General features: G+C 38.6%; 1 protein-coding gene across 1 annotated transcript; it reads left to right on the top strand.

Annotated features, from left to right (window-relative positions):
- Nucleotides 1-10,820: 10,820 nt before the first annotated feature.
- LOC140923082 (mitochondrial dimethyladenosine transferase 1-like) lies at nt 10,821-21,117 on the top strand. Its single transcript, XM_073373150.1, has 7 exons — nt 10,821-11,033; nt 12,182-12,330; nt 14,316-14,427; nt 15,366-15,517; nt 16,927-17,046; nt 18,104-18,231; nt 20,205-21,117. Exons 1-7 carry the CDS (start codon nt 10,907-10,909, stop codon nt 20,458-20,460), a joined length of 1,044 nt encoding a protein of 347 aa, XP_073229251.1. The 5' UTR covers nt 10,821-10,906; the 3' UTR covers nt 20,461-21,117.
- The last annotated feature ends 1,257 nt before the right edge of the window (nt 21,118-22,374 follow it).

Genomic DNA, 22,374 nt, shown 5'->3' with positions numbered 1-22,374 from the left:
CTATAATCTTCAGGATGCAGGAAGCAATACATCCTGTTTCTTACTTCTGGCTTAAGGTTGGTAATAAAAAATTGACTTTTCATTCTCTTGAGTGAGGATTTGTTAAAAACAGCTTTCTAGCTTTCAGCTTTCTTTCACTAAATTACGTGAAATGTAACAAAACGAAATTTTAATGCAGTAACTTTTTTTTAAAATACCTTATGTATTTTTTTATTCATGGGGGGGGGGGGGGGGGGGCTTCCAAAAAATTACTCTGATGAGGGGGGGGGGCATGCGAAAAAAATCGGAAATTGGGGGGGGGGTCATACAATTTTCAAATTACACTCCTCCAAATCCCACCAGCCCCCCCTACCCCATAAAAAATGAACGGTCCCTTAGCTGTTCAAGATGAGAAGACATGACATAAAATTTGTTGGTATAGTTGCTGATTTGGGGTTGTAGGAATGGATATCTGATACATGGGTAAACACATTTTGAATGCGAGCCGGGGCTAGCTTGTTTTGGACATCATACATTAAAAAAGAAACAGATTCGACATAACGAAAATGAACAGGCAGAATTAAGATTAACAAAAAAAGGAATAGCGTGTTCACACTTTGGAGAAAAGTCTATTAAGCGTATAGCACGCTTTTGAAGGAGAGCTTATCCACCATGTTGACTGTGGCGCTTGACCCCACGAGCTAATTCCATAGGCGAGGTAGGGGAAAATAAGAGAATGATATAACTTCACAATAATAGAACGGGGTACAAAGTTTAGCTATCATGCCAATGGTCTTGCTAGTTTTAAAAGCAACTATAGAAAAGTATGAGCTTTCCAGTTAAGATTCTTGTCAATAAGTATGTTAAGATATTTCACATAATCTTTACATTCTAATGCTGAATATGACATTTTATCGTTGTCAAAAATATTTATCGTTGGTTGAAAAGATAGCTACTTTCTATAATTTCGAAATATTACATGATTAGATTTCTTAGCATTTAGAGTTAGTTTGTTCTCTGTCAACCATTCGCAGACTTTGTTTAACTCAACATTTACTTCTAATTCTAAGGATTTAAGGCCTTTATTTCTGTACAAGATACTGGTGTAATCAGCAAATAAATAAAACTTGAACTTATCTGCACAGTTTGTGATATCATTTGTTGGGTACGGGTGTAATCACCGAATGAAGTTATACAAAGGACTGAAAAGATACTGAACAATGACCTATAAAACAACACACAAGCCAACCAACTATTTTTTTTTGCGCAGATTGCTCTTCAATACTGATATCATAGCTTTCTCAGGCCTCTCAGGTTCGATGGAAGAGGTTTTCTTCACCGAAAGCCAACTTTGAAAAAAGGTTCGCCAGACCAGAAATCAAAACGCCGCATATGCGCAGAAGCGTGTCACAGTCCCTTTAACTTGAGTTGTGAATATTATTGTTGCAGCACTGATTTGCTGGCTAGCATTAGCGAGAAAGCACATTATTCTTTACGTTGCTATAGCAGTACTGAGTAACCGTATTAATAATAATAACAATAATAATAATAATAATAATAATAATAATAGTAAAGATGATGAGGATGATGATGATGATGATGATGATGATGATGATGATAGTAAAGTGGATGCTTATAAATACCTAGGAGTGCTTGAAGGAGATGAAATCAAACACACCGAGATGAAATGAAGGATTGAGAAGGAACACTTCCGTTGTGTACGAAAAATATTATAGTCTAAACTGAACGGTGGAACTATGGTCACAGCAATCAATTGTAGAGCGTGACAGTAGTGCGATATGCGGCAGGAAAAGTGGATTGGACGAAAGAAGAGATATAGATTGTGGGTAGGAAAACGCCCAAATTGATGACTCTATCGAGACTCTACATCATACTTTGCATCCGCAGGCTGATTTTGACGGGCTTTACTTTAAAAGATCAGAGGGTGGTAGAGGATTTTATTGAGTATTGAGGACACTGCAAATAGTAATCCTGTTATGGTAAAAGTTGCGAAGCCGCATCGTTACAGCAAGCAAGAAAAGAGTGCTTCCAAGAGAAACAACTTCATGGGCAGTTTTGGGCATGAAGGAACACAGCAGAAGTAAGAGATAAAAAGACGTGGGAGTGCCTCAAAAAAAGCAGACTAAAGAAGGAGACGGAGGGTATGATTATGGCAGCACAAGACCAGGCATTAAGAACTAAAAGTATCAAGAGAGTAATCGACAAGCAAACTGTGTTTGCAACGTGCAGAATGTGATTAGACAATTAGCCATATTGTATAGGAATGCAAAAAAACTTGCTCAAAAGCAATATCGATGTTGGAGGCACGACAACGTGGCGCAGGTGATTCATTGAGACCTAATTATGTGGAAAGCTGGGTTGTGACAGGGAGGAAAAATATTACAATCATGGAGCCACAACCAAGGTATGAATCTACTGGGTGTCCCAAAAGGTCGTTCCTCTCCTTTATAAGTATGTATTTTAGTATGATTGGACGTAGTAAGCAAATCATTTAAACAAAAGTTGTCTTTCAATCTAATTCACTATTTTCATACTTGTTATTCCATCTGCTGAATCGAACATCCTATTAGTGTACTTCCACGTCAAAGGTGCGCATGCGGGAGTATGTTTTCCCACCACATATTATTTGTATTTTATAGCCCGAATTACTCGAACTCCTTCCTTGTTTTTTGCGTATATCACGAAAGATAAACCCCCTTAATGCAAAAACGTTTAGCTACGTGAAAGCATAAGCATGTATGCTTCGATTTACTGGTTTATCTGTTGTAGAAACTGTTAAAAAAAACTGAAAAATCCGAATGTTGGATGGTAAACTGATCATGAAGAAATGAAGGTTTTAAGGGAAAGAAATGAAGGGGAAGACCAAAAGTCTTGAATAAAGCGGCTAAAATAGTTGTAAAGAAGGCTAGATACAAAACAGGAGACTCGACGAGGAAGCTCTCAAATAGTTAACAATCCAAGTCCAGAAAGGGTCATGAAAAGCGAATGTTCAAAATTAGAGGCCCCCGAGATGGCAAAAAACCCTCTGCTTAGTCTGCCTGCAAGTAACGCCCAGCTCGTCTCCAATTTGTAAAGAAGTACAAAAGCCTTGCTGTGGAAGGGGGCGGGGATGATTATCTTTTCTGGGTGAATGCCCAAAATATATTTTTTTAGCTGCCTAAACTAAACAAATATTGTTTGGAGGTTGAACTGGCTCCTGCGCACCGGGTGACAATAAAGCTCAAAATGGATTGTGGGTCTACACGGTGTATCCCACTCCATGCCACAACGGCTACAGAATGTGATAAAAAAATAAAAAGGGCATGCCAGTACTGAAATTCTGAATACATGTACTCGATAGAGAAATAAACGTCCTCTAGAAATGTTATGTCGATATAAAGTTTTGGTCAAAAGTTATAGTGCATGAAATTAGAGGAACGAACTTTCGGGACACCGTGTACTAACAATCAACTGCTGTAGGACTTCAAAATACAGTAGACTGACAATAAGATTGAACACAACAAGCCTGACATTGTGGTATTGGATAAGGTAGAACGCAAGCGCCTGATTATTGATGTTGCTTGTCTATTTGACATCCGATGGTGGTTAGCAGGAGATTAGTGTCACATGTCGTTTGAAATCATTGCAGAGAGCATGCTTACTGGGTACAGCCAGAATTCTTCGCCTAACCCTAACCCTAAGTCTTAAACTCCTAAGGTCAGGGGCGGTGACTTGATGTTTAAGGAAGACTCCAGCGAGCCATCCAGAAGCTGTGTTTAATGTGCCATACGATTGGATTCAGGAATATGCCTCATCTTAACTTTAACTGGCCTGCACGGAACCACAATTTTTACAACTGAATGTCTTCCCAGTACGTTTGAAACTCAGATGACATGAAATACGGCAGTATCAAGAGACCAGATGATAACTCATGCAACGTCCCTTAATGCATGTTTGGCGTGTAATACGAATCTTTTATCATCTTCCTCGTCAGTGATCTGGATGCAAAAATGGTAGGAGCCGGCTGACGAACGTTTCATAACAAATTTCAAGTTTTTGTTGCTTGTATACGAGGAAATACGAGAGCAATGCCACAACATAAACTTTCTTAAAGTTTCGGAGGTGTTGTTCGAATATTTCGAGTTGTTGTAAATTAAAAAGTTCATCATTCGCAAGTCTTCAAAAACGTTGTCCTTGCGAGTTTATAATTTTGGTCTGAAATTGGCAATGGAAGATTTTCAAGCTTCGTTATCTACATAGGTGTACAAGCAGTTTTTGGCCGGAAGCGGGGGGAAGGCGGTGAACCATTTGCTCAAAAATTCTCACAAGTTGCCCAAATTTTTACGAAACATTCGAAGAGAAGAGAGGGTCATACGGTGCACTAATATAGACCTACATATCAAGGGAAAATATTCTTATATACGAATCTATCATCTGAGCTAATAAAGCAAATCACAAGAAATAGCTATCTCTGCTATTTCGACAGCGAAAGATATGAGTGATACGATCCACGTCATTGTTGACTACAGAGTCTAATGTTATTTAGTAGAATGTTACTGACAGGTTGTTGCCCGATGGTACTGCGGAGGTAAGTTACGTTTTCAATCTGCGCAACGCATGGCACTGAATGATCTTCTACAGAACACGATTTAGCAGGAGTATCACTCATTAGAAAACTCCAGCCTAGGCTGAATATTATTACTTTTCTGCCGATTTTAGGCTGAAAATATTCTTGTATTATTCTTAAATTGTAGCCTCTGACTTTTCCGTTTTACACGGGGTATAAATTGCAGTTAATGGCAGTAGCACGTTGTTTTTCTTTTTGGTGGCTAGTTTTGACGTTAAGAGAAATTAGAAAGAAAGAATATCACGGTTAAGAACATGTACATTTTTTCTGCTCGGCTTCCAGAATCTCGCCGTCGACTTTGTGAAAACTTTGAAACGCGGGAGAACGGCTTTCTTTATCAAGTGTTTCACTGTGACAGATATTTTTTAAAGAAACCAAAGAAGCAACCACTGTCTCTCGCCGATTTCAGTTTAAAGTAGAAAATATCTATCTCATCGAAAAAAACATGGATAATTATTTTAAAAATGGCTTTACCCAAATTTCTCTTGCTCTAGCTGTCCAAAATTTGATGGAGGGGTGGGGGGGACTGCCAGCCTCCCGATCACGTATACCTAGGCCCCTGACTATCTGCGTACTCAGAGGATCCATCATTCCAGTACAAAAAAGGAAATAAGAAGCAGCCTTGCTTTTACTCTCTTCATCGGTTTTATAAGACTAAAAAAAATAACACCGTCTTTCCTTAATTGTCAGAAAATCATAATCAATTGAAAAATTAGACAGACTTAGTAAAACATCGAGAAGTGCAATTCAATCTTTACACCCTGCTTTTTCAGTAACGTCCCTCAGTCTCTGAATGGACACTGTTGTTTGTATCTAGTTGTTATTACAATCACACACTTCCACCTGATGAACGTACCATTTGGTAATGGGATAAATTTTAGTGTAGAGCCAATTGCCCTTGCAGAAAAACGCAGGGTTAGCTTCAATTAGGCCAGCAAACTGTGCATGGGTCCCGGACGATGAATCTGTCAATTGACTCGTGGGAGTCAGTCAATCAAACAATACCTATATTTAAGTGTCAAACTAACACAGCAGTAGAGAAATTACCAAATGGGGGCACTATGAATTAATTATAAGCAACTTTTCCCGGGGAGGTACTTGGCTAAATTTTTGCTGGGTATGTGCCACTGGCCTCTTTGAGCCCCTACTCCATTATAGTCTGTTCTCTGACCAATTATAGACCCCATCTTAGTCACTTTTAAGCAAATAAGTAATTTTCACGATCTCAACTTAGGCACTTTCTATTTTTATGAATTGACCCATTTTTTTAAACTGAATGAAGAACACTTTCTTTTCAGCTGCAGTACAAACATTCTGCTACTTTTGCTAACCGTAGATGTGAAGAACTGTCTTACCCCAAAACATCCAAAAATGTACGACCCCATTCTAGTTACTCTATTGAAAATGCGACCCCACTATAGTCAATCTAGTCGTGAAAATGCGACCCCATCAAGCGGCACATCCCCATTAGCCTCTTATAAGAAAGTACCCCCCTCGAACAACTATTGCAGCAATTAAAGCCGAATTGATAAAACTATTTTATTATTACTATCATTATTGACTAGATACCGAACTTTAAAATGCATAAGATTTACACATGTATAATTGCTAAATTAAAATGTATGAACAAGTGTGTATGAACTTCGTGAAAGTAGTAGTGTGTTTATTACGCACTACACAGAGTGCAATTTGAGCACTGAGCGTCAGCAAGCAAGGAATTTAGGTCAAGTTGTAGAGGATGCTGCTTGAACACAGATAGTGTAGGGAGGTCCCTGATCTTTTTAGGCAGTTTCTTATTTCTGACAAAGAATGTATATGTAATGCTTTACAATAAAAATGTAATATTAGAAACCATGTCACATAGTTTCGGTGAAATGGTGAAAAATTTGGCTTGAAAGGTTGCTATTATCTTCCCTTAATCTCCTACCAAAAGCTCGTTTTGCCTTTAACATGAATTTGAGGCTGATTGAAAATGGCTATATTGTGTGTTTTCACATGACGTCATGGCGGCCATATTTGTGTCCCAAAACAATGAAACGGCGGCCATGTTTGTGTCCCAAACCAGTCCTGTGGGAGTTGAACTCTTTTCTTGTGTAAACGCTTTCTTTTGTTCCAATAAATTTGCATAGATGCTGGCCACGTGAGTGAAAACACAGAATACCGTAAAATTCGGAAAATATGCCCTGTGGCTTATTTTTTCAAAGACCCTTTTTGAGGGGTTTATTTTTGGAGGGGCTTATTTACGGAGGGAAATTTGAGTTTCAAAATCGATTGGACTAACCTTATAGTTGGAAATTTACCGTTTTTGTTTTGTTTTAATTTGTATTTGAGGGCAACTTCCAAGTACAAGCCCCCAGGGGGCCTATTTTCGGAGGGGCGATGTAACGGAGGGTCTTATGCGTTACGAGTTTGGGGCGGCTTATATTTGGGGCTTATACAGGGAGGGGCTTATTTTCGGAATTTTACGGTATAAGCTTAGCCCTGGAATTTTGCGTTAACAAATAGATGAATTTGAAAGTAATAAGTTCCTTTTGCCTGAAATGGATCGCTAAACACGAAAAACTCTCGGCATAATCCCTAAAAGACCTTTGAAGATTGCATCACCCGTTGAACAAAGATACTTTGACACATCTCAGGAGAGAACAGTATTTATCATATCGCTCCCTATCAAAACGGCGGTAATTTTGTTAAATGTATCTTGGAGCAGTCTGTGGAGATATATAAGTAAGTTGGTTTTCTTGCGCAGTGTGTTCATTTGAATTTACTTGGTTTCAACTTTCAGCCTCACTTTCATGTTAGTAGCCCAAATCGTATACCAAGAGGATGCTTCATAGCCTGAAATTCATCCGATTGATTCGAGTCGTTTTCTCCTCTCAACAACGGGCAATAACGACTCGAAGTAATCGGATGAAATTCAGGCTAGGTGTTTCAATCTATCAAAATTCATCGTCAAACCTTTTTTTGTCTTCTGGGCTTAGCAAAACGTCCCTAGCTCCTATCTCTTCTCCCTTCGGTACTGATTTTAGTTACCACCGAAGCGAAACGAGATTATCACTCGGAAAACTAAGGGACGGACCATTAGAAAAGTTATGGGGGAGTGGGGACTTTTTGAGCCGCAGGATTTTTTTTTTCGTTATAAAATTCCTAGTGTGATATTTTTTTAGGCCGTAGCATGAATATTTTTTAAGGTTAATTGACGTGCTCAATTTTTTTTTGTACTTTGCTAATGGTCCGTCGCTAAACAGCCAATTGTATGGTGTTTTGCTAATAAAGCAAATTACGTCATAATTCAAATCGAAAACTTATCAACAAACCAGCCAGCCATCTTGCTTATATTCTCCGCGCAAGGAAACTTATTTCGTTCTCTTTGGAACAGTTTTGTACCGCACTGAAGGAGGAACATGGAATATTTTGACGAATATGATGTTTACAATTTCGACAAAGCGGCGACGTCCATCAGCAATTCTCGAAAGGGAAGAACAAAACGAGAGGCAAAATTAAACACAAACCGACCGAATCCTGGAGGACACGAGCGAAAGGTCACTGAGAAACTAAAGAATACCGAGAAGAAAAGAAATTGCCGAAACGGACCGAGAACTAAATGAAGCATGGACACAAGTGGAAACACAGAAGTCGTTGAATGACCCTAAGACCAAGCTGCGTTTGTGAATGGCCGACGAAATTTGGATGATTCTACTACACTTGATATTGTATACGGACACAAGGTTATCTGCATTTTGTCAAAAGCAGAGATGAACCAGTGATATGCTAAACGGACCATAAAGGTTCCGGTTATTTTTCAGTGTCATTTAAAAGCTTCTTCTCGGATGGAGTTTGTGTTTAACGATGGATCGATGATGCTAGTTCTATGGATGGTGAAGAAAATGTTAATAACAACGTTGTAATAAGATGCATGATCAAAGATATGTCTTTTATTCAGCCGTTTATTGAAACATTAAACTGATTAAAGACACAGCAAACTCCACAAGATCACGAGCTGTTTTGCATTTTTGTGTAGATTGTTTATTTTGTGGATCAATTTCCATGTTCTTGGCTCCTTCTGTTGTTTGTTTCAACTCCGATTATCATACATTACCGTACCCCGGTAGGCAACCTTTGCCAAGTATAGAAATAGAAAGGGAAAGGGAATTATAATTTTGCCGAAGAAACAAATTGAACCACAACACGCTCCCTTCCATTTTCACCGAGTGTGAAAAGATGGAACTGGTTGTAACAGTCCGGAAGTTTAAAGAATTTTTTAGTGGGTTTTTGCTTTTCAAATATTCATTGGAGTCACTCAATCCACTCACCTAATCTACTCACACGCCCTCCACCCTCCCATGTCTCCCCAATGAACCACGGGTCGCGTAAGCATCGGCGCGGCATTGTTGCCTAACCTTCGAAATTTATTAAACTTTATAAAGAATCCTTAAAAGGATTTGAATGGGGAAGAAACTATTGTTTCTGTACCCTATTTATGTGAAGGGATTTAATCAAAAATCGGCAAACCTCATTTAAATTGTGTTTTTCTTCTCTCCTGTTGGTTCCCGAGCTACTCCAGGCTACTGTTCCAGATCAACGGTAATTCTTTTAATTGTTGATTACATTGTTTAGTTCAGTTCCCATTGGGATCATTAGACTCCTTGTGAATTTCGCAGCACTTGTCATTGTGTTGTTTTGTCTGTTCATACTTCTAACCGGAAATATTTTATATTCGGCTGAGCTTAGCGATAGAGAGTAGAATTATTGTTCAGCGTTCTGGCTGAATAGCAGCAGCAACAACAACAACAACTTTGTACAAAAATACAGATATTGAATGGTTTGCCCCGCAAATAGCTGGAAAGCTAGTCGTGGCGAGGCAAGACAAGTACATCAATAACACAATTATCTAGTACCTAAACCTTAAACTATTAGAAAGCCTTGCAGATTGGAACTAAACAGAAGTTAAGTGATCTAATTAACGCAGCGCTCACTGACATACAATGATAACACAGAAAAAGATAAGAATACATAAAACCTTTAGCAAAAGTAGCGAACAAAAGCCGAATCATAGCTGTCCGATTAGCCTTTAAAATCTACAACTGTCTCCAATTTAGTAGAGGGTTTTTTTACCCTCGGCTAAATACTATATTGACACTTTAATAAAGTCATGATGATGATGATGCAGGGTACATGTAATTTTGACGTACACAGCAATGTCTCTGCCAGGCCATAGGGAACCCACGCTCTTATTTGTAAACTGCTAAATGGAAATTAAATAAGAGATGAAATTTTACCTTTTTAGTTTTATCCTTCAATCTGCTGTGGTGCGAAGTGAAATGGAAGTTGTTTTACGATGCGAAGACTATGTCCAAGTCGACGCTTTAACCGTTGCTGATTTCACAATGCTTTATGTGGTAACGCGCCGGTTGTTATTATCGTCTCGCGCTTCATCGTTGGTTATTAACTCTTTTCTCTTACTCTCTTAAATATTAATAACCAACAATGAAACGCGAGACGATAATAACAAACGGCGCGTGACACCAACAGTGAAATGAGAGCCAAACCACATAAATGTGTAATCAACAACGGTTAAAGCGTCGACTTGAACATAGTTTTTGCATCGTAAAACAACTTCTATTTCAGTTCGCACCACAGCAGATTCAAAAATAAAACAAAACAGGAAAGATTTTCTCTCTTATTTAATTTCCATTTTAATACGAGCATGGGTGCCCTGTGGCCAGGTAGCCTGTTCCAGGCGTTCACATAGTAGAGCGCGGCGGTCAGTGGGGATCGAGTTAAGTCTCCCCTCGTTTTTTTAATTTTTCCTCGTGAATTTTTCGCCCGCGCTCTACTAGCTGAACGCCTGGAACAGGCTCAGGCTGTAACGGCGCGGCCACAGTATGCAACCGGATGTCACGATAGCTGATGGGTGATTGGCACCTTGCTTGCTCAGCTCAGTTCAGTTCAGTTCAGTTCTCAGTTGCTGAGATACTCATGTATATATTTTTGCTCCTAGGAAAATTTGAAACTGTCATGATCAAAGATTGAACTTGCAGCATGTTACAGGAAAATGACGGCAGCGTTAGTGTAATTTACACCATCTTAAATTAGAGTCAAATTAAAGGTAACGTTTCTCAAATGAATTTCTGACCAAGATAACGCCAAGGACATCGAGAGAGTCTGGAATCGAATCTTCTGTCAGCGGTCTTTCCCATTAAAATAGGTAAAGCGAGTAAAGCAAGATGGCGGACAGATGAGATTGATATGGTTATTCGCGGTTGAAGTATATTTTCTGCGATTTTCGTTTAGGCTTAAACAATGTCTGCTAATCCCATTCCTCTTCGCCTTCCGCCCATGCCGAAGATCGCAGATATCCTACGGATTTATGGACTATCGGCCAAGAAACAACTCAGTCAGAATTTTATTCTCGACCTGAACATTACTGGTAAGAAGGTCTTGAAAGGGTTGGTCAGGTTACTTGGATACAGATTTGTTTCTATAAAACACGTTTTTTGTACAAGACGTTTTGATGCAAAAGTTCATGGGCGCTTCGCTACAAATATAAAGTAGATTCGATACGACTTTTTGTTTCGAGGGTATTCAACTTGAGAGTTCTGGCCGCCAAAATTGGATTGATGCTGGTTTAAAATTTGGGGACAAAGATACCTATAGATACAATATTTTCTATCGATAGGGCAATGAGGTAGCTGTTAAGTTATTTATCGGTTTGGAAATTTACTTGTAATTTGAAAAAAAAAAGAAAAAAAAAACACGCTCAGGAATTGTATCAACATCCTAGATACTTTTGTTAATACCATAATTATTTCAAGTTAGCCGTTGTGTAGGCTGAAACACGCCTAACTTGATCAAAGTCCCTTCTTTACTTGCCTGTTCCTTGGCAAATTTAGGAAATTAGGTTTGGCAGATACTCTTTATTTATTTATTTTTTTTCATTTATTTCTAGAATTTATTACATCACACACAAACAAGGAAGACAATAGTGCATAGTGCATACATGTACAATGTAGTGCATTGTATAGTGATACTGGTTTATGGTTGTTGTGATACAAAGTCTTGTACTGACATCACTTATCGATATTAATGTGCCAACCAGAAACACATTGGGTCTTGAAACAAGAGATTATTTTGTTTCACTCGTTTCAAATTAAAATTAATAACAAAAACAATCTTTGTAAACAGTGATGTCTCCTATGCTGCTACATTTTAGACAGTAGTTCGGCTACCAGCATTTCTTCTTTGCAAAACATGTGAAGTCTTCTACCAATTTTTCAGCTCTACCAAAACAGCTACTGTAAGCTAATACAGCCTTGTCCCTAGTGCTTAGCACTAGCCCATGCTATGTGCAGAATTCTACTGGATATCGCAAATGTCTATGAAATTTTGTTAACACTTCCTCTTTATGAATAATTAGTCAGAGGCATTTCAGCAAACCAGAAGCAGTGAAACAGTTTGAATTTATAATAAGGGTATGATGTTATCATGCCAAGTGTACATGTACATGTATGTGAAGTGATGAAATTGTCATGTAGAAATGATTTTTTTGTTGAAAGAGAACATTCCCTTTGCTTGTAGATAAGATTGCCCGAGTTGCAGATGTATTTGACTGTCATGTCTGTGAAGTAGGAGCTGGCCCTGGGTCACTCACAAGGTCTCTGTTGCATGCTGGAGCCAAGCATGTCTCTGCTGTCGAAATTGATGGCAGATTTATGCCCTCATTAGAGGTACATGTATAATAATCATACAAAGTATTAGACAGGTAGAAGAATCTCTTACTTCTTCAAAAGTATGATGCTTACAATTTTTTTTGTTTGTTTGTTTCTTTTATTTTCCATCAGCATTGTATGATTTAAAATCTCATCAAGTATCTGATAGTCAGCGATTCCAGCCTCTTCAGATCTAAAATAATTTAAAATCTGAAGATTGCCTCTGACTGCCCTGTAGTATTAACCCCCTCCCCCCCCAATTTTACACAAATTGGCCCAGTCTTATTTATAAGATGGGTGTGGCTTAGAAAATTTTATTAAGTATTACTTATGAAGTTTAGGTTAACTAAAATTCATTTCCAAGACTGCAATGATGAAATTAATAATCTTTACAAGTATAAATGAAGCAGAAATACTTTCCAAAATACTGCAGAAATTCTACTACGAGTGGCAAATAGTTTTGAACTTTGGGAAAAATGGGCTAAGTTACAAACTAGAGCACAGAGAGCTCACTGGTCAATTTTATCCCCAAAATCTGGTGACCTGTACAGGAGACTGGGAGACTGTGCAGAGTCTGGGAGACTCCTGGACTAGCCAGGAGAGTGGGCATATATGTTACAGGTCAAAATTAAATTTAGGTTAAACAAATTTTTAAGCAAGGTTGATTCTCAATTTCCTTTGTCTCCTAGCCCTAATTCATAAATAATTTGAGCTACATGTAGGAGACGAAGGAACTAAAGAAACAACCAAGGGTAAACGTAGAAAAAAATTAACCTGAATTTAATTTTGACCTGTAACATATACAGTATATGGATATGGATAGTGTTAATCATTATATTGTACTGGATCACCCCAAAGGTTAAACATAAACAACTGTTAGGGATGCTGTCCAACCTCTTGTCATCAACCACTCAAAATGCCGAGATTTAGTGGTTGCCTACCATAGACATTTTTTTAGTTAATATGATATGTGTAGTTCCATGTTTTCACCGAAAATTCCTGGGATACTCTAAGTGGCATAGTACATACATTGAACACAGAGATCAGGCAATATGTCAAGTAGGTGCTTATGAGAGGTTAGGCAAATGGAAAAAAAAAACCCTTCCACAATTTTTCAACTTTTGACATGGACTACTTAGGGAAAATCTGTCGACACCACTGGAAAGAGCACCTTGAAAATAGTTAAACTGCCAAATTTGAAAGTGATACATCTTAAGTGAGTGAAGATATACAAATGTACATGTACAGTCCCTAGCTCTGCTAAAATTTACTGTTGTTTGTATGGTGGGAAGCAAGTTTGTGCCCCCTCCATACAAATGTCTGTAATTTTTGAGACTTTGAGGAGCTATATCTTCATTAGTTTTTGACAAACCATTTTCAAACTTGGCAATTCTACTAATTTTTAGGCATTCTTTCCAGTGGTGTCGATGGATTTTCCCTAACTTGTCCACGTCAAAATTGAAAAAACCATGGAAGGGTCTGTTATAAATATGTCATTGAGTGAAGTGTAGTCACTCACCATATTGGGCTTACAAGATGTTCTATCTAGAGGTCTTCTAATGAGAAAAGATTGGTGTTTTGGATAGACTGCTGCTTAAAAACACCTTGTGCAACACTGTAATGATTTCTCAACTTTTGTTGCTGCTATATTGTGTAAACAATGTTACCACTCTTTGTGTTAAACAGAAACAATTCAATGGCTGCCAAACTATTCTGGCTCATTACAGTTGAACACAGAACATGACCCAGTTTAGTGGCCTTAGCTCCCATGAGTCTCCTGTAGTTTAGTGGTGGAGCATCACACACACTGGTAACCTAAGATCATTAGGTTTGACTCCTACTGGAAATACACACAGAGTTTTTCTTCTGAGCCACCTGTGTCACTTACTTAGCAAACATCTTTCTCAAACATAAAATTACAGTGTATGTGCAGTTCGTGTCTAATTTTGAGTTCTACCACTTCTGGTGTAAACGAGTTAAATCTATCACTTTTTTGAAACTAGATGCTTCAAAGTGCCAGTAAAGGAAGACTTACCGTACACCATGCAGACATTATGAAATTTCACATACCAGATGCTTTCCCAAGAGCAGATGTTGTGAGATGGGAGTCCAATGGTACTGTTACTTTACGGTTTTTAAGTTTCTTTTTACATGTTCCATTCCAGAATGTTATAGTTAAAAGGGAAGACTAGAATGCAAAACTAAAGTTAGAGGTGCATTTCATATTTTTTGAAAGTAAAATAATACAATGTAACTATTCAATGTACTATTTCACAAAAGCTGAAGACAGCTTTTAGGAAATTGCAGGTGAGGCTGACAATGTGAGTCTGCTAACAATGAAACAATGAAACAATGAAAGGTTGACCGAAACGAAAGTATTGATGATTTGTCCGATAAAACAATCATATCAATTCATTTTATGGATTAAAAGAATGCACTATTCTTTCTTGTTGGAAATAAACTATTCCATAGCATTCTATCACACACTCCCACACTCTCTCACCTGACTCCACCACAGTCAGCTGCAAACCTGGTGGTCAGAGCCGGACTCAAACAAAGGATTGCCAGATTACGAGACCACTGTCCACCCTGTTCCAATAAATGGCAATGGAGTGTGAGCCTTTCTGGTCAACTTGGCAACTATAGATGGAGCATCAGCTTAAGTATTCAATATGTTTGTAGATCTGTACAAGTTTATGTTCATGCTTAAGCTTATCAATTAATATCCTAATTATACCTTAACAACAGTCCTTATCTGTAATAGTAAACTTAAGCAAAGACGTTTTTGAGTGACGCACGCCAACCGGAAGTGGACTATAATGAGAAAGGGATTAAGAAATACAAATTTGGTAGCGTCGATAAATTTTAAAATGTAAAAGACCTCACTTCCGGTTGACGTGTGTCGCTCAAGAACGCCTTTGCTTAAGTTCGCTAATAACTATCTTATCAAGGCGGGAAGGAATGAAAATTAATAGTAATGCCCCAAAGAACCAAACCCTTTTTTTTTTTGACTTATTGTACTGTCTAAAATTAATTCATTTTTTTTATTATAGATACTCCAGGTGTATGCATGGTTGGTAATCTCCCGTTCAATGTGTCAATTCCTCTTCTTCTTCAGTGGTTAGAGGCCATTCCTCAGAGGGCAGGTCCATTTGTTTTTGGAAGGACACCAATGGCCCTGGTGTTTCAGAAGGAAGTTGCTGATGTATGTCATGAATAATTTCAATATTAGTGTCAGAACTGTGTGAATATTTTCAGTGGCTATTGTGTGGCCCTTTTTTTGTTTAACCTGCGTGCAGACGTGTCGTTTCTATTTCGGTTGCATAGTGAAAATAAAAAGTATGCACGCAGACAATTTTTTTTTTTTTAAATTTTGTTTTTGCCTTAATTTTAAGTGAACAATAATCATGATTTTTTTGTTCATTGGCATTCCTAGAAGTCGTGTGAAATTCTCAGTCATTACAAAGATGATCGATTGTTTGTAGAATTACATTAAATTAACGGCAAACGGCAAACGTTAAATATACAATGACCAAGTTTTCCCTTTGCTTATCGTTCACTGTTAATTGTGTCTACGCAAAAGTAAGTAATTATTTTATGCCAGTTGCACCCGTAGAAATAGCTTTGGTCGGTTTATGCGCGCTCAGCCCAAAATTAAAAAAATTGTAAACTTTACTGTTGCGCAGACTGATTGTGGCGTTTTTGTCATAAACGCGATTTTAAATCTTTCTCTTAACATTAGCAAACTCGGAAAAATTTATGACAGTAGTCCGGTTTTCTGCACATTTTTTTTATCTGATAAGGTCATATGAATCTAAAATTCTATGAAAAAGAACATGATCCTAACGGTTGAATGAACTACCTAGGCGGCAGAAAAAGAACCGGAAAAATTCGGGCTTGACCGGGAGTCGAACCCTGGCCTTTGCGATGACCGGATGCAACGCTCTATCCATTGATATGAGCTAATCAAGCCAATATTCAGGTTCTTTTTCAACTGCTTATGTTGTTCATTCAACTGCGAGGATCATGTTCCCGTTGAAATTTTTATCCAGCGGTTCAAGATATGATTTATTTCATATATTTCAATGTGAAATTTGTTTGCAGTGTTTAACCAGCTTTCTCCAACATGCTACCTGTATGTGCTTCCGCCGTCAGACTGTTTGCCGACCAAATTCTTCGGAAGGTAAATGCAAAGAACAAATTGTTTAAAACAAACAAACAACAACAACAACGAACAAAAACAGTTCTTGCAACTTATGCTGTTGCCAAAAAAAAAAAAATCCCCCCCAAAATGAGTCTTATTGGGGTTCGAACACAGACCACTGCGTTACCGGTGCAGGGCTCTAACCATTGAGCTAGCAAGCCAACTGGAAGCTGATCATTTTTTTTTTTTTTTTTGAGGCTTTCTCTCTGCTACTGTTAAGTTCCGTTTTTAACTGCGATCATTTTCTTTGCATTTACTTGTGGTTCAAATATATGAAATTCATCAATTAATCGAGGAAGTTGTTCGTCGCCTTTACCAAATACAATAAGGCTATGTTTGTTAAATTGAGCACGTCATTTTCTATTCCGCTCCATGCAAACTTATTACGTTTTCCTTTTCTTCTTGTCTAGAACATCCAATCTCCTCCAGGGAACAGTGAATGCACCAGACTGGCGATTATGACGCAGTATCTTTGTGAAGTGAAGAAGAAATACTCATTACCAAGACAAGTATTTGTGCCAGAACCCAAGGTACTGTATGGCAATGTGGCGAGGTCTACATATAAAGTAAAATCCAGCTTGCAATATACACGAATCTAGTGGGTTAAGAATTTGTGTGTTGTGTTAGCTCTTAAAGGGAACTCTTTAATCAAATTAAATCTCAAATCCCGGCGTCGACGCCATATACTCTTTTTTTCGATAAGAATGTCGAGGCTGAAATTTGCGAAATTTTAAGACTATTTGAAGAATACATCCGAGGCTAAGAGTCAGTCGAGTGAAAAAGGACTCAATTTTGTGTTTAAAGATATGTAAATACGGTACAATTGTACATTTTAAATTTAACTGTATTAAGTTATTCCTTTCACTTAACTGCAAGAACACTGGTAATTGAAACCCCAATACATTCTAAAGCCGAAAATAATGCCATAAGCCATAATTTATAATTAAGAATAATTCAAGAATATTTTCAGCCTAGAAGAAGAATAAAATAATAATTTTTAGCCTGGGCCGGAAAAACAACATTCTAATATATAGAAAAGAGTGTATGTGGCTTGAGTTTGTTGCTGGTTCTCTCCTTTGCTGCCCCCCTTCTCAAAAACCAACATTCCACTTAAACGGTATCTGTGTATTTTATTTTTATTTGTTTATCTTCAGGCAGCCGAATAGAACAAGTGTGAAGTTTTGAAAAACATCTTTTTTTTTTGTTGACTACAGAGTATCGGATCTAAAAACATCGGAATTTTGTTGCTGTCGATGGTCAAACACTTGAAGTCTTTCCTTTCTTTCCTTTCTTTTGTTCCTTTCTTTCACCTTTCTTTGACTTTATTTCATCACCTGAGTAGCCTTGTGATTTTGTAAGCGGTAATATGTTCTGCGCAACGTGCGAGATTTTAAAATTTCTGAACATTAGATAAATAAGGTACGTGGTACACTAAAACGATTATTCACCTGTGTGTCATTGAAAGTGGCGAATAATTACTCCCACTTAATTGTCTTGTTAACTGTCCAACGGCTTCTTTTTAACTGCTCCTGCAGATTTTATGTTTTCGGATTTGGTGTTTTTAATGCGCATATTTCATTTATCCAGGTTGATGCCTCGTTACTGTGTTTTGTTCCAAGAGTAACCCCACTCATCAATGCTCCGTTTATTGTTGTGGAGCAAGTGGTTAAAGCGATTTACTCGGAGCGGAGGAAAACCATTCGAAATTCTTTACGGTAAGGCAGCTCAATGTTGGGGGAAGAGCTCGTGGATGTCGAGAGAGATGTGTTTGCACCAAAGAATTAATTTATTGGAAGCGTTCACATACCAGTTTTGCTAGACGTATTTTAACCTCGGTTAGTAACTCAACTAGAGGAACCTGGTTGGTAACCGGTCGTATCGATACGATCTCAAGCAGTGGAGTTGCACAAAAAGTTTGCGCTTGAGTAAGATTTGAGTGAATATTCTTCGTTCTTTAAACCAAGCCCGTGAAGCTATTTACAACTGGACTGAATAAACTTGTATCGAAACGCAGGCTTAGTTTTGCCAAAATGAACAAAATAATCATGAGCTTTTGATGAATGAGGGTTGATATAGGGTTCACTTGATATCCACAGGTAATATACGCGTGGCCGTCAACCAAAAATTGAAGATAAAAAAATTAAACAAAATTTAAGTAAATATTAAATATACACAATTCTAGAAAGTCCTACTTACAAACAATAGTTATAAGGATTTATGGTCATGAAAGGTACGTTTTAAGTTTCAGCGAAAATGTACTGATCGACCTGGCCTCTATATCGTGACGTGAGATATTTGTGCTCGTTTTGGGCGTTATTTGTACTCTGTCGAGTGAAGTTGAATAATAAAGTACAGCACAGTTTAATCCTCCAGTCAGTAATCATATTACCATGGAGTTGCATTGGCGACTACACGGTCAACCAATGCAGTGAAACCACTCTTATTTTGTGTAGACCTCTTTGCTTGCTCGATAAAGACATTTAATAGCTTAGCAATATTTGTCCAAGGGTCCAGTTGGTATAGACGCTTCGACTTCGCAAACAGCATCTTCTTTGTCAGCATAGTGTGTAGACAACGGCAAACATGACCATCATATTTTAAATATTGGCTTGTGATCACATTTCCGAGACTGTTGTTTTTTGTTATGTATAGGATGTTCATAGACCCTCTCTTGTCTGAATAGACCTTTCCATGGTTTTTTCAACTTTTAACGGCGACCAGTTAGCGTACGCATGGCTAAAAAGAACGCCTTAGAATTAGTAAAGTGATTTGTGAAAACTAACGAAAATATAGCTCCGTGAAGTAGTCGCCGAATTTTATAGAACTTTTATGGTGGGGGTAAGTTCGTGCCCCGTACAATACAAACGTCTGTAAAATTTCGCGACTTTGTGGAGCAATATATTCACTTCCTTTTAACGTACCACCTTTAGACTTGCTAAGGTTCCTAATTATAGGGCGCTCTTTCCAGTAAAATGTGAGGGGATCTATAAAGTTTTATCTGCCAAAGTTTTACGGAAGATTATAGGGCAGTCAGTTTAGTTCTGCATGAAACAATTGTGCATCGAAAAATTCCTCATCTCCAAGGTGTTTAGTGTTGGCTCTGGTCTGTAATAGCCTGCGAAAACATCCGTTTCTCCTCGCTCTTCGCCGCTGTGGACGTTTCGCGAGGAGGAACGTCTGCGACTCAGCGACAGAAATTCCATACTGATGACGTAAAATCTGTCCGGAATCCGGTCAGAAGCGCTGATTGGTCGACGGAGTAGTTACATTGTTTTAGCTATTGTTTACGAATGACAGACAAAAGACAAAAGGCCACAAAGGTCAAATGTAAACGCGAAGAATCTCTAACAAAACAGTCAATATTTCTGGAATATAGTCTTCTCTAGAGGAAGCATTTGAGTTTTGGTGGAGCTCGTTGGCAGGTGAACACAACACTTCGCCAAAATCGACCAGAAGACACGCAAAATTGGACAAATTTATGTTAGGAACCCCATGACTACCGGATTCATTATGTAAACCTTGATTTGCGTCATCAGTATGGAATTTCTGTCGCTGAGTCGCAGACGTTCCTCTTTGCGAAACGTCCCCAGCGGCGAAGAGCGAGGAGAAACGGATGTTTTCGCAGGCTAGGTCTGTAGTCGAAAGAAATTGCTAAGACTAAGAATTGTCCTTTGTTTATGTTCCGCAGAACCTTGTTTCCCCACAAACCGGAGCTTGCTGACGAGCTAATGGAGAGGAGTGAACTGGACTCCACTTTGCGTCCTCATCAAGTTGACTTTGACGATTACGATAAGATCTGTCAATCATTCATAGAACTATCGCGTGATCACAGTTTGCCCGTCACCCCTCTCAGAGTGCGAAAACCTGTTTCCATAACAACAGTCTCAAACAAAGAGGAGAGAACTGACAAAAACGAAAATGATCTTGAGATAAGATCGCTTTAAGGAAGCTATGACGGCCATTTGCTACACCCATGCCCACAATAAGCAATAATGTGTGGCCGCTTTGTATAAACCAGGCAGCAATGTATTCTGCGGGGGTAATGAGAGCTGATAATGAAAGGAAACCGGGAGTTCGGTGGCGCGCAACATGCCAGGATGTCCTTCTAAGCTCGAGATCTTCGGTCACACGCTCAAATTTCCTCTCTACAGCGCTTCCATAAAAAGATCCTGGTTGCACTGGTATATTATTCCAACATTCGTTGAACGAATTTTTGTAAATGTAGACTCCGATGCTGTGAGCGCCAGGCAATAATAGAGATAGCATTATGAAAAATTACTCTATAAATTCACTTTGTTAACATGGCGAAAACAAATGGTACTTTGCTAAAATACTATGAAGGTAGCTCTTACGATTTTTTTCGCGTGGGTGGTCCATCGCGCGTGCGACTCTCAAGTTTTCATAGGAATGCTATACCTCCCAACTTTTCCTAAGTCGCATGCCTGTTATTTTCGTATTCATATTACCCGAATTTGGTCTGAAATCAGGTAGCAGCCTTCAAGCTAGACCGTGGGTTCTCCCGGTCGATAAATATCAAATATTTATTAAGTTAACGACTTTTTAAAGGGAAGAAAATCAATAAAAGAAAAACGCGAACACTGTGTTGAAGTTTTTTGCTGTTTGTTTGTTTTTTCGATTAAAAGATCATGAAAAGCTTGAAGTTTGACCTTCTGCACTATTATAGACTATATAATATATTAGCCAGGGCTAAACGCGAAGCTCTCGTTAATATACTTACGCAAACAAAAACTAAAATCGTGTAATGCTAGACGGCAAAAAACAACAACAACAACTTTGCACGTGCAGCACACTTTTCTGTAGATTTCTTTGTCGTTGTTTTGCACGACTAAAAAGTGAAACTTCCTAGTTACACGTTTTATTTAGCCTGAGGAAAGAGCCGACATTTGGCGACGCTAACACTGGTTTCCCCGCCAAATGACGTCTGAGAAACGAGCGCAGAAATTCCATACTGATCACGCGTTACTACTCAGATCTGGGTAGTGCTCTGATTGGTCGTGGCGAGTGGGAAATTTGATTCAACCAATCAGAGGCACTCCCCTGATCTGGGTAGTGACCGGTCATCGTAATGGAATTTCTGCGCTCGTTTCTCAGAAGTCATTTGGCTGGAAAACCGTGGTAGTGTTGCCAAATGTCGGCTGTTTCCTCAGGCTACGTTTTATTTTGCTCACAAAAAAATTTCGTTGCTCGTGCTCCTGTGCGTTGCTATAAAATTTCCATGTTGTTCTTCCAACGAAATTTGTCTCTTTTGTTGTTGTTTTTATCTCGCTCTAGCTCTCTCCATTCAACCAAAACTTCCTGTTTGAATTTTCGACAACAGGGAATGGAACATCATTTTCAAAGATTTCCAAAAAGAGGACAACCTTTCGAGGTATACCCAAATGTTCCCCAAAATTTTCTTTCCATTCAAATTTGCTCCCGGAATTTCTAGAATTTTCATCCCCATCCCTCCAGAAAAATAATGGTCCATCCCTTACTCTCCACAACGGCAACGGCCACTAACGCGCGCGGTCCCCAGCTACCAAAAAGACCTCTCGACGTAGCGGAGCGAGAAAGAAAGCAGGTAAACCAAGACGATTGTAGGCGATATTACCAGGGGCCCTCTAAAAGCGTGAAAAGCGACGTCGCTGTTAAACTCTTTAGCGAAGCGATCAAGGATGGCGTCTCTTACTCTTCCTATGTGGGCGACGACACCACTGAGCATGCTGAGATTCGCCTTAAGACACTGGTCTATTATGAGATCGAGAAGTTTATTTACATTAACCACCCAACACCCAACTAGAACTCTAGGGTCAATCACTAGGCATGCTCGACTTGGTGGAAACACAACACGGATCCTG

The sequence above is a fragment of the Porites lutea genome, chromosome 1 (genome assembly GCF_958299795.1).
Source record: "Porites lutea chromosome 1, jaPorLute2.1, whole genome shotgun sequence".
In the NCBI taxonomy this organism is placed as follows: domain Eukaryota; kingdom Metazoa; phylum Cnidaria; class Anthozoa; order Scleractinia; family Poritidae; genus Porites; species Porites lutea.
This window is presented reverse-complemented; position numbering and strand designations above follow the sequence as displayed.